We start from the raw sequence: 12,690 nt of genomic DNA, 5'->3' as shown, positions 1-12,690 counted from the left end.
AAACTTCCTAAATGTCCTTCGATAGTGGACTGGTTAAATACATAAGTGTAAATCCATTCAGTGGACTATTATGCAACTCTTAAAAGAAGGAATGTGTGGAGATCTTTACGTGAGGTAGATTTACACATGTAAAGCTGTACATACTCTATTATTGTAGAAAAGGCAGGTTACAGAATAATATATATTCAATGATCCTACTCTATAATTATTTTTATACAGCTGATTTTTTGACATTATAATAAAAACCCCACAAAGACTGTATAAGCAGTCTTCTTATAAAGTTACTAACAAATATGACATACATCAGACTTAGTATAGCTGACTTACATTTAATATCTGCATACATATGGCTGATGGTAAATCTATCTTTGCCTTCAGGTGCCCAAGCAATTCTTTCTGCCATGAGGTACAGAGCTCCATCCTGCTTCTTTTGTCGCACCTTCTTTACAATCAGCAAAACTTCTTCAGATGAAGTTGCCATGATGGCTAGAAGGTGCTAAAAAAGACAAAAAGATTTCACATCTCAATTAGGGTTGGATTCGTTGACTTGAGTCCCTTCCAAATCTAAAATGAGTAATAAGGAGGGAAAAAAGTCTTTTCCCTCATTCAGAGTTGAAGATAAAGCTGTATGGCGTTATTCCTTTAAAATCAAATTTCATTTTGCTCATACCACAGGTATGAATTTACACAACATTTAAAGTTGACAACACCTGGCAGTTTTCAAACCATTTCCATATATGCTAATCAGAGTATTTTCAATTTATTTTTATTTTCCTGTTATATTATTAAATCTTAAACACATGATTTGACTACAAATATGTAGTCTGTAACCTATACTGCAGAACTTTAGAATTACACAGCACTCTACTGGATATTTAGTTCAAATTTGTTTCAACTGAAAAAACTAAGAGCCAAAGGGTTTGTGTGACCTTCTTAAAACCACTCCTAGATCTAAAACCCGGTCTAAGTTTGTTCCCCTATGCTTAAACATAAAACTGAAACAATTTAACACTTAACACTTCAGATGCTATCTTCCCCATCTTTTAACAATCAAATGTCTTCAACTGCTCTCCAGTCTAGGAGGAAGATTCATTTGTATATGGCTAATTTGTTACCTAGGAAGAAACAGCTTGGAGCTCCCCCCAACTTCACCCCATCCTGGGAATCTTAACCACCCAACCCAAATCCTAGAGTCTTGAGTGTAGCTGTCTGGAATATGAGGCTGAAAAGGATTCTGAGGCTGTCTGGGCTCAACAGGAAAGATGCCATGATTGATGAAGTCTGCCAAGGGCTGCGATGGGGAAAGTGGTGGCACAAATGGCACATATATGCCATTTCTGATGAAGTTATGACTTTAGTTTTCATTCCCAAAGGAATGATTTAAAATATAACTTAAAAATATTTACTTCTTCAGGTACAAATTATAATTTCAGAGAAGTTAGCATATCTAGGTGTCATAAGAATTAAATTTGAGCAAACAAGTGAAGCTTTATTGTAATGTTTCTTATTCACTGAAACAGTGATTTAAAAATCAAAAATACAAGTAAAAAAAAAAAAGAGTGAAATTTTAGTTTCTCTGAAGTTGACTACCTGAATTTTGAATAGCCAGATCTTCCCTTTTAGTTTCCTTACAGGCTACTCCACCCCAAAAATGGAAAGGAAAAGGGTCAGTGTGAATACATTTATTCAATAGTTCTGTACTGAGCCAAGGAGTCTAGGGATTACCTGAAGACAAATGTCTGCCAGTAGTGATTTCTGCTTTCAGGAAGTTTCCAGTCTAGTGAGCAAGATGGGTGTGTGTGCATATACAAATTAGAATGTGTAAAGTCCCAAAAGACAGACAAAAAACAGTTCTGAATTAGGACTCAGAGGCAATTAACTTCTTCACGGGAGGCTTTGTCAAATATTTGTCACAGATATCTTAGGGCAATAAAAAAAATTCAGTTACAATTAACTGAACAAACAAAATGCAAACCACTAAATGCATAGTCCTTAGGTGTTCCGTTTGATGCATTCTGGCAACTGTATACACCCACGTACCATTACCCAAAACAAGACAGAGAACATTTCCATCACCCCCCAAGTTCTCTCACGTCCCCTTCTAGTCAATTCTCTTCCTCCCACCCTCGAGCAACTGTTTTCTGATTTCTATCACCACAGATTAGTTTTTGTCTGTACTAGGATTTCATATAAATGGAATTCAGGCACTGTGTATGCTTTTGTCTCTGGCTTTTTGCTTAACATGTTTTTGGAAATTCACCATATTATTACATGTATCGGTAGTTTATTCTTTTTTATACATAAGTTAGTTATGAATTGGGTCTTGAATGAGGGTTTTGACAGAGAAAAGGCAATAAGGCTTTTATTATAGGAAAGAGAATGGCTTGGGGCAAAGGCTCCAGACTCTCTGCGAATGGTTAGTAGTCCACTCTGGCTGTAGCACAAAGTTCATGATGGGGATCAGTGGGATATGAAGCTGGACAGTTAAGATGGAGGCAGATAGTGGAGAATACCCCCCTATGTGGTAGACAACAGAAAACTTCTAAAGATTCGAGTAAGGGAGTGATTTGTATTTTAGGAAATTAATCTGAGGCAATATGAGAGAGACTGAAGAGAGGACCAGAAAGGGTCTGAACCAGGCTGGTGGCAGTGAGAATGGAGAGGAAGGGACAAGGAGGAGTACTGAGGAAGCAGGATGAATAGACACTGTGCTGAAGGAGGTGAAGGAGGTATCACAGCTGCTTGCTCACACCCCACTTCTAAGCCTAACTGACATGAGTACAGTGATGCCACTCACAGAAACAGTAACAAGGAAAAACAAGTTTGAAAGTGAAGGCAAGGAATTCAGCTCTGAAAATGAGTGTGAGGTGCTGTTGAGTCACGCAGGTAGAAATAGTCTGTATTATGTGGGCATTTATAAATGTTGGGACAGAGCCTAGTAAGTTCAGTTAACAAAAAGGGATTTAAAAAACGCCACAATCTCACAGCTTTAACATCAATTTTCTTAATTTTAAATTGTGCTTATCTGTACTCACCTTACAAATGTAATCATGAAGTACAGCCAAGTTAATTATCTTGTTTATTTGCCATTGAAAACATTTTCCCATGTTACTTTACAATCTCCACAGTTTTAATATCCATACATATATGATAAAGGGTCAAAATTCTTAATATATAATACCATCTTTTAACTGATTTACTTATTTGATGTCCTCCAAAGATTTTGATTAGAGGATTACTGTCGCTTAAAAAGTTTGAAAACCACTGTTTTAAAGGACTATTTTTTTTTTTGGCTGCACCGCAGCTTGTGGGATTTAAGTTTCCCGACCAGGGATCGAACCTGGGCCCTTGGCAATGAAACTGCGCAGTCCTAAGCACTGGACCGTCAGGGAATTCCTTAAAGGACTATTTAATGACATGAAAAGATAAACTGTTAGGTGATCAAAGCAAGCAAAAAAAGCATGTAGTTTGATTCCATATTCTTAAATTTTAAAAAACCTTCTACAATTTATTGACTGCTTGTAATATGTGCCAGGCATTGGGCTAAGTTCTTTATAGGCATTATCTCATTCAGTCCCCAGTTAACAATCCTGAGGTAGGTTCTATTATTAGTTCCATTCTGCAGATAAAGGAAACTGGGTCTGAGAGATCAAGATGCTTTCCCAAAGCATCAAGAAGTAGAACTGGGTTTGAATCTGGGTCAGTCTGACCTTGGAGTTCCATTATGCTATTCTGCAAATATATATGACTGGAGAGACATACACCCAATTTAATAGTGGCTACCTATGGTGATAGGACTACAGATGATTTGAATGTTCTTTTTGTTTTCTGGAGTATCTACAATAAATATGTATTTTGTAATGACAAAAGCAGTTACTAAAAATGTCTTTCCAAGAGTTTATTCTCTATCAAATCACATCTATAAGGTAACATGGGAAGGTGTTAGGGTTGGTAAGAATTAAAACTGTTATTTTCAATTTCTGTAATATGTGTATTATTTTTATTTAGTATTAAAACTTTAATTTATAATAATTTTTATAACATCTATGGAACCATTAAATATTTTAATATTAATTTTATAATATTCATTATAATAAACACATAACTATTAAACACATTTAAAAAACCTGTCTATACTATGTAAAATTAAACTGCATACCATATGAACCACATTTTAGGAAACATGAATTAAAATCTGAGAAAGATAGGAGAGGTGCGTGCGTGGAGGGGGATAAGTAGATAATTACAGGATAATTTTAAATACGTCCATATATGGAGGAAATGCAAGGTTACAGCTGACAGAGCAAGTCACCAATTAACTGGGCTTACGGGCACAAATAAAAAGTGTTAACTTTGGAAAAGAACAGAAAAACCTTTCTGAGATGGGAAGGTAAGGAAGAAAGATGAATGAAGACAGAGAAACTGTAAAGTGGAGAATAAATTAGATTAATAGAACTATTAGAGTTGGCTACTTTAAATCAATTGGGGAAAAACATAGCCTCTCATGCATAGCATGTAAAACCATTCATATTAAAATCCATTTATAGGGAGCTTTAAAAATAAATCAGAGATAAGTTATTGAACACTGGGAATAACTAGTCAATTGTCTCACAGCTAACCCGCTTGGCAAATTTCCCTGGTCATCTGTAGCACCTCTGTTAATTGTACAAGGATCAGTTTTAGGAAGTTTAATAGAACCAGTAGAACCATCCTACAATGGCTTCTATGATTTCTAGATTTTTCTTGAAGGTGGCTCCTTGGGTGGCAAAAACTTCTTTCTAGTAGAACTCTGTAAGAGCCACAGAATATTTTGTTTATGAAAAACATCGGTGCAGTTATATTTAAACAAAGTGGCTTGATGAAGATCTAGCTTTACTTAAAAGATTTACTTTATGAAATAATCTGCCACAAGACTTCTTTAAATAGCAAAATCCTCCAGTAAAGGCATTTATTCATTTGCAGTTAAATATTTACTTGCTTGAGGCTAAAGGCACATGCATGCCTTGTGCTGAGCCTCTGCATTCTCCTCCCTTTCCATCAACTAGCTTTTACTCATTTTCTGTCTAAGTTTCAAAGTTATCAGTATTCTTCTCTTTACAGCACTTATCACTACTGCAATTAAATTTTTAAAATTAATTAATTAATTTATTTTTGGCTGCATTGGGTCTTCGTTGCTGCGCGCAGGCTTTCTCTAGTTTCCGCGAGCAGGGGCTACTCTTCGTTGTGGTGCACAGCCTTCTCATTGTAGTGGCTTCTCTTCCTGTGGAGCACGGGCTCTAGGCGCATGGGCTTCAGTAGTTGTGGCATGCAGGCTCAGTAGTTGTGGCTCGCGGGCTCTAGAGCGCAGGCTCAGTAGTTGTGGTGCACAGGCTTAGTTGCTCCGTGGCATGTGGGATCTTCCCGGACCAGGGCTCGAACCCGTGTCCCCTGCACTGGCAGGTGGATTCCCAACCACTGCGCTACCAGGGAAGTCCCTGCAATTAATTTTTAAAGTAATTCTTTTAATGCCTTTCTCCCTGAAAGACCGCAAGCTTCATAAAGAAGGGCAGAGGCTGCATGTGTTGTGTTCATGGCAATACAGAGCCCAGCAGCATATTTTAGCCCATAGGAATAGTCCAATAAATACCTATGACATCAATTTAAGATCTCTGTTGTTAAAAGAATACAGTCTTGGTTAAGACATAACAAGAAACCATTGTACATACATCCTCAGCTAAACTCCAGGAAGCACTAAAGCTCTCAACTCACAGATTCCAATAACTGGCTTATAAGTAAACAGGGTTAGGAAGAATCTGAAACTATTCAGGAGAAATCTTTAAATTTCCATTTCCTACATCTCGTGTCTCTGCATTTCCATTACCTACATCTCCTTTTCCAACGTGCAGAGATAAATGGGGCAGAAGAAAAAAAGGCAACAAGTGAAATATAAACTCCTTATCACTCTCTAAAAGGAGGATTATTAGAGAAAGCGCTTCTGTGTCTGCCAGCATACAAAATGGAGACTGGAATGCTGCCTGCCATCGGGCAATCCTAAAAAATGTTAACAATTCAGCACTACAGGGAATAAGACCTTGGAAGTATGTAAAGAGTGACCAAAATGTACTGTTTTAAGGATAGTTACACACATAAAGAAGATATTAAAGAGAATAACTGAGGTAGCAGTTTTAAGACAGAGCACTTTTTCATTTTACAGCAGTGATGGGAGAGGCAGGATGAGGAAAATGAGACAGAGACCCAAGATAGAGGGAAGAGTAGGCTCATATTCACTAATAAATACTGCATGCTGACAGAGTACGATACCAAAATTGAGAGAGGAGCAATCAGTTGGTAATCATAAGTGGAGCAAGGAGGGACTATTAGATGGATGCCTGACACTGCCACATTGCAGGCAGGAAAGAGAGAAAGGAGAAAGGGACACTTTTTTTTTTTTTAATTAAAAAAAAATTTTTTTTGGCCGTGCCATGTGGCATGTGGGATCTTAGTTCCTGGAACAGAGATCGAACCCATGCTACAGTGGAAGTGGGGGGTCTTAATCACTGGACAACCAGGGAAGTCCCCAAAGACACTTCTAGTAGCAGCATCCATGAAGTAGAAATAGTGGTCAAAATGCTAGGAAAGCTCAAGGTACACCTGACAACATTCTGATGGTAAGGGAAAAACCAGCAGCACAGAAAAGCAGGGCTAAAAGGTGTAAAGACAGCCCAGCAGGGATAAGATATAAGCCTTGAGAGCAGTACGTACAAGCAGCAGCCACAACTGACTGAAGCTGATCGTTGGGTGCATTCTTTTTAACTGATTCCTCTCTCTTTGCACCAACCTTCCTAGTATTTTTAAAGAGCCCTCTCTGCATTTCTGTGGATTTTTTTTTTTTTAACATTAGCACTACCATATGTATTTAATATCACCTAGGAGAGACTCAAAGCTCATCAGTCTGATGCACTGCCAAGTGTTAGATGAGTGAGAGTAGCAGAACAGGTTTAATGCCTCCAAATTATCTCTCCCTCCTTTCCAAACAACGGATTTCGGTCTGCTAAAAGGTACAAAGTTCTTTCCAGAGTCTAGATCTTTTGTAAGCCATAAACCTGATACTAGAGGTTACCTTCCCTCTGTTGCGACCTCTCCATCTCATTTGTTCTAGTTTTGATTTTTAAAAATCGATCTTTGGGTTGGCCACTTTGGCTTAGTTACCAAAGCCCAGTTCATGATATTCACACTGTGTTCCAAGAGGGGAGGCTGAGCGCTCCCAAACTCAATTCCACCATGGCATGCTGCTTTGTATGTTGGGGTTTCTGGTAAGAATTCAACGGGAAAAATTGTTCCACTCCTTTATGGAATCAGTATTTACTGCAAGGTATATTTTAAACCACTTAGTTTTTGTATGTTTTTAAAATTGGGTCTTCTAATGGGCAAAAGGTTGTTTTTATCTCTCTCCTCCCGCCCCCCATTTTACAGACCCTAAAGCGGGCATTTAAGAGTCAACTGAATACACTTCCTTAGACAATGTAGTCTCTGAGAACACTAGGGAATTTCTAAAATAATTATTTATTTCCATGTGTTGGTGCTTAAAGATGATCAAATTGGGCACAGACCAAAATGTGATGTGTGCGTGGGGGGGGGGGTTGGCCTGGCACACGTGTTAAGAAGGTTTTAATAGTGGTAAGTTTGACAGGTAAAGCAAAAGGTGTGTGGACACTAAGGTAAAAGCTTTTCCCTTACAGAAACCGAAAGACTCAACAGCACATTTTCTAACGGGAAGGGCTCCTCAGCCACAGAGAGGCCTCCGCGTCCTTCATCCTCATGAGCCAAGTCTGATCCCGGCTTTGAATAAATCTTCGAGTCCCTGCTTTCAGTGGAGAAGTAAGGCTTCCTACAGACAAGGAGATTAGGGGTCGCCTCTTCCTCGCTTCAGAATAATAAAGGACTACCGAGACCGCAAGCTTGGGAGTTGTGGCAACGACGACAGGGACACAGGAAAAAGGGACAGATTCCTTGCCGTCCTGCGGCCCCCAGGCCTGTCAGCTCTTCACCCGCCCGCCCACCCCCATTCTTCGGTCTAAACTTACCAGGTGGGAGCTACGGCCTTGGGCAAGGAGTAAGTTACTGAGCTGGGTCGAGTCGAGCTCCGCTGCGCTTCTTAGAGACGCTGCCGGGAAGAGGCTGAAACCCAGCAGCCGCCGCCGTCGCCACCGCCTCTGTTACCGGGGGGTCTCGCCTCCATCGCTGGCTGCGAGAACTCTGAAGGCACGTGACCGGAAGTGCCAAGGCGGGCCTGCGGGGCACGTGACCCCAGAGCGCGGCCGCCATGACACCTTCCGCTAGTTCCCTCCCTTCCCCGCCGGTGCCCTCCTGTTTCATTTCCTCTCGCCGGCTTTAAGCGGTGAAGGGTCCCGGGATCCTGCCTGGCTCACCCCTTTGGCCTAGAGCTCCTCCGGTCCCGATCGGCGCTGCGTCTTCAGCCGGCAGCGGCCCGCTTACTGCAGGCCACAGAGAGCGTAATCGCGACCGCGGCCTGAGGGGGAGGGACCACGCGCAAGCAGGGGCGTAACCTGTCACGTGACGAGGAAGTACAGTTAACAGCTTTGTCCCAGCGTCCCCGGCACTGCGGGATGACGTAAGCCAGGGAGGGGAGGAGCAGGAGGGGAGACTGAAGCTCAGGTGCGGCTCTTAGTGCGCGGTGAGTGTTACGGCATCCAGCCGGGAGAGAGGGTGTGACCTATTGGAATTTGGGGGCTACCGGCCTGGAGATGGTGGAGAGGGGCTGAGACCTACAGGCTGTGAGCCTGGCTTTGAAGACTTGATTACCGAGGCTCCTTTCAAGAGATCTGAGTATAGTATTAAAGTTACTGCTGTTAAAAAGTTAGGAGTTCCGCTAGTCAGGGAGCTTGTGGTCAGGAACTGTCTGCAGTGGTGTGTGCAAAGCATGCTGAGTGCATGAGTGAGTGAGTCGCCATTTCTTGGTCTGAGGTGGAGAGTTGTTCCTGTTACTTGGGTTTAAAGATCCCCATGACTGGAATGAGGGAATCTCGTACTTCCCCTCCGCATAATATCTTTAATTTTTGCTTCCTTTCTTTTCTCTTTTGCCTCCTCTTCCTTCCACGCCCCTAGTGGGGAAGAAAGAAAGCTGTGATTTGCATTGGGTGTTCGCGCAGCAAACACTAGTCCATTAAAATGAATAAAAATGAGTACTAGGACGAAGAGAAAAGCCTTTCCTTGATCCTACTGCTCCTTTAGTTACCATCAAGCAATGCGGGGAAATGGAAAGGTAATTAGATTTGGACTCAGGATTAGTGGATTCTAGTCTCAGCTCTACTTGTGAACTCTGTGACCTTGGGCAAGCCAACACTTCAAAAAGTTCTTTCATTGACTTTGGTAAGCATTTATGGCCACCTTCTATTTGCTTAGTTTTTTGCTAGGCTAACAGTGTGACAGACTTAACAGAAGTAATAGTTAAACTCGGTTCTGCAGGAAGATAGTGTTTTGTTAGATGGAGGAAGATTCAAGGAACAGCATATATTAAACCATGGAGGCACAGAAAGTTTATAGAATGAAAGGTTTGTACAGAGCTTTTTGTTGTTAAGCACATACTTAAGAAAATCTTGACTATATATGTGTATGACGAAATCACTGTGCTGTACACTTGTAACTAACACAACATTGTAAATTAACTATACTTCAATAAGAAATCTTGTTCAAGAAAATTTAAAACATAGACAAAAGTAGACAGGATAATATAACGAACCCTCATGTACACCTAACCAAACTTTAACAGTTATCAGCATTCTGCTGTTCTTGTTTGAACAGTTTTAAATTTTCTAGGTACTTTTTATATCCATTATCACATTTGATTAATGGCAGCTTTCAATTTGAGCTTGATTCTACTGTATCTAGATACTGGCTAGGAAGATTATATTCATTTTGTTTGAAAATTTCTTTGGGTTTTAGTTAACTGCTTGCTCTGTTGAATCAAAAGTGTGACATGGCACATTGTAAAAAAATTATACTCCAATAAAGATGTTAAAAAAAAAACAAAAAAGTGTGACATGGCTACTTTAAAAACATATCTGGAAAAAAAAGTCTGATACTATTTTAGGATGTAACATAGAAATTTAGTGTCCAGGTCAAGGAACTTAGTGTTTCTACTCTATTCTGTAAGGAGTTTTATGTTCAGTTCTGGAGACCGCATTTTTAGGCAAACTAAAGCTCTTGTGTGGAAGGCTGATCAGAACAGAGAGGAATTTGGAAATTGTCAGGTCAGGAAGAACTGGGGTTGATGAATTTTTAGAAGACCTCATAACACTTTTCAAATACTGAAGGACTGTTTTGAAAGGAGTGAACTTATTTCCTTAAACTATAGAAGCCACAGTTGGAAATAAAAGCTCCAGATCATCAGGTTTCAGCCCAATAGTAGAAAAAGTACCTTATAACAGTGAGAGCTGTGGAGGAGTGGAATGGGCAGCTTCATGAGAGGGAGCATTTCCTTTCCCTTGCTGAAAATGTTCAGGGATCCAGGGCAAGACTAATTTCTGAATTACATGGATGTGTGCACTGAATTACCTGTGAGTCTTCCATCTTGAGAATTCTGGGAAGTGGGACTTATGCTGGACCTGAAAGGCTGGGCAGATTTTAGTAAGTAGATCTGGAGGGAAAGGAGTCATTTCAGAGAGAGTAAGCGCAAAGAAAAATATAAATTTGGAGTTGGCTTAACACTATCACTAGCAACTTCTCTTGAGAACTGACATTGTTTATGCTATTCCTTTTTCATTCTCATCTCTATTAAGTCTTTTTCAGAAAAAGAGAAACTTACTAGGTTTTTTACCCTGTTAGGTCATAATTTCCAGGTCATTCTCTCTTCACTGAGATCAAGACCAAATGGTCTGTCTCAGAGATTGTTTTAAGATTGCAAGTGGAAGAGATAGCCACTGTGGTCCTGATGTCATTCCTTTCTATCTTCCTTAGGATCTTGTACAGTGATTTTATTTTCTTTTTCTTGTATCTTCAGTCCCTTTCATTTTTTTAAAAATTATTTATTTATTTGCCTGCTCCAGGTCTTAGTTGGGTCACACAGGATCTTCGTTGTGGCTGTGGAATCTTTGGTTGCGGGAATCTAGTTCCCTGACCAGGGATCAAACCTGGGCCCCCTGCATTGGGAGCACGGAGTCTTAACCACTGGACCACCAGGGAAGTCCCTTCAGTCCCTTTCATTCGAAAGCCTTTTCTTTTGGCTGCTACCTACAAATCTGTTTGCATCTCCCCTGCTCCCAAGGTCAAGAGAGGTTTTCTCCTTCTCCACCAGATTTCTTGAGTAATTGAAAGGCCTTGTCTTTAGTTCCTCACCACCCCTCCCACCTTTTCTCAAGTCTTTGTTTTCTAGTGTCTGCCCACAGCGCTTCACAGAAATTATGTGATCTCCCAACACCAAATTCTTCAATGCCTTTCTGTTGCCTACCAAACTAAAATTTGTGCAGGTTCCTTAGTTTGAGATTCACAGTGCCTTCTACCTTGTGACTGAATTACTGTTCCAGCTTTATCTTTCATTTTTCTGTTGCTTGTATCCTGTGTTTTAACCGAAGACTAAACTTGTATTCTCCAAATATATCCTCTATATCTTTGCTTATTGCTGCCCTACCTGCTACCCTTTCTTTTTTCCTTGTGATAAAACCTACTCAGCTCCAGTGCTACTTCCCTTAGGAAGTTTTCTATGGTTACTTTTAACTCAGTGTGATCCCTCTGTCCTCTATGTTCCGACATAGGACCTTGCTTACGTTTCCCTTATGAGGGGTGTGTGTGTGTGTGTGTGTGTGTGTGTGTGTGTGTGTGTGTGTGTATGATTTGTCTTTTTCTCCCTAGTTGATTATAAAGTGACTGATTTCTGGAATTATTTTATTTGTCTTGTTCGTACCACTGTGCCTCATATTTTACTAGAAACTGTCGACTCAGAGAAAGACACACAAGATGAGAGTTGTGAGTTTAAGTTTTATTCAGGGTCTTGCTGAGGACTATAGCCCGGCTAACAGCCACTCAGCCCGGAGGAAACTGTTCTGAAGAGGTAGGGGAGAAGACAGTTTATTTTATGTTATCTTATTTTATTTTTAAATTTTTATTGGAGTATAGTTGCTTTACAATATTGTGTTAGTTTCTGTTGTACAACAAAGTCAATCAGCAATGCGTATACATATATCCCCTCTTTTCTGGGTTTCCTTCCCATTCAGGTCACCACAGAGCAATGAGTAGAAGTTCCCTGTGCTATACAGTAGGTTCTCATTAGTTATCTAGTTTATACATACTATCAATAGTGTATATAGAGAAGACAGTTTATATATGATTTTTGGCTAGGAAATAAGTGCAGTTAAGCCTACATCTTGGTAAAAGATTACTGCTAATCACAAAGAATAGATATCTCAAGTTAATGATTTTAGTGCTTTTCTATGTATGGGAAGGTGCAAAAATCTGGGGTGAGTAAAATTCTTCCTGAGATATACATCTACTAAGGGCCTGCTTTGTCCAAAGCAGAGGGCCTCATCCTGTTGTTAATTTCCTCTCGGAGTGCACTGGTGGTCAGCAACTGTAGTGGGTTACGACTTAACCCTTGTAGAACTGGATGGCGAGCAACACTATTTGTCTTAGCAATCCTGATTTTTCTGTATCTACAGTACTTAATAAAATGAATGAGTGAAAAGGATGAGAGAAGAT

At 40.2% G+C, this 12,690-nt stretch overlaps 2 protein-coding genes across 5 annotated transcripts in view; one reads left to right on the top strand and one right to left on the bottom strand.

The window, feature by feature from the left end:
- The window catches only part of GTF2H1 (general transcription factor IIH subunit 1), a 33,104-nt gene extending 24,957 nt beyond the window's left edge, over nt 1-8,147 (bottom strand). For both annotated transcript variants that reach the window (XM_061201518.1, XM_061201520.1), the window contains exons 1-2: nt 8,064-8,147; nt 328-496 (exon numbers count right to left, since the gene is read on the bottom strand). In XM_061201518.1, coding sequence (XP_061057501.1) covers nt 328-481 — 154 coding nt within the window. In that variant the 5' untranslated portion in view covers nt 482-496; nt 8,064-8,147. The remainder of the gene's footprint in view (nt 1-327; nt 497-8,063) is intronic.
- A 151-nt stretch (nt 8,148-8,298) lies between these two features.
- HPS5 (HPS5 biogenesis of lysosomal organelles complex 2 subunit 2) overlaps nt 8,299-12,690 on the top strand; it is a 45,066-nt gene continuing 40,674 nt past the window's right edge. The window contains exons 1-2 of one of the 3 annotated variants that reach the window (XM_061201515.1): nt 8,709-8,826; nt 11,923-12,046. The gene's annotated coding sequence lies outside the window, so the exon portion shown is untranslated. Of the gene's footprint in view, nt 8,675-8,708; nt 8,827-9,465; nt 9,552-11,922; nt 12,047-12,690 lie in introns of those variants that run through there. The other 2 variants (XM_061201514.1, XM_061201516.1) reach the window with 2 other exon arrangements.

Source organism: Eubalaena glacialis, chromosome 10 (genome assembly GCF_028564815.1).
Source record: "Eubalaena glacialis isolate mEubGla1 chromosome 10, mEubGla1.1.hap2.+ XY, whole genome shotgun sequence".
Taxonomy (NCBI): domain Eukaryota; kingdom Metazoa; phylum Chordata; class Mammalia; order Artiodactyla; family Balaenidae; genus Eubalaena; species Eubalaena glacialis.
Note: the sequence above shows the minus strand (reverse complement) of the source record. Positions and strands in the feature narration are given on the sequence as shown.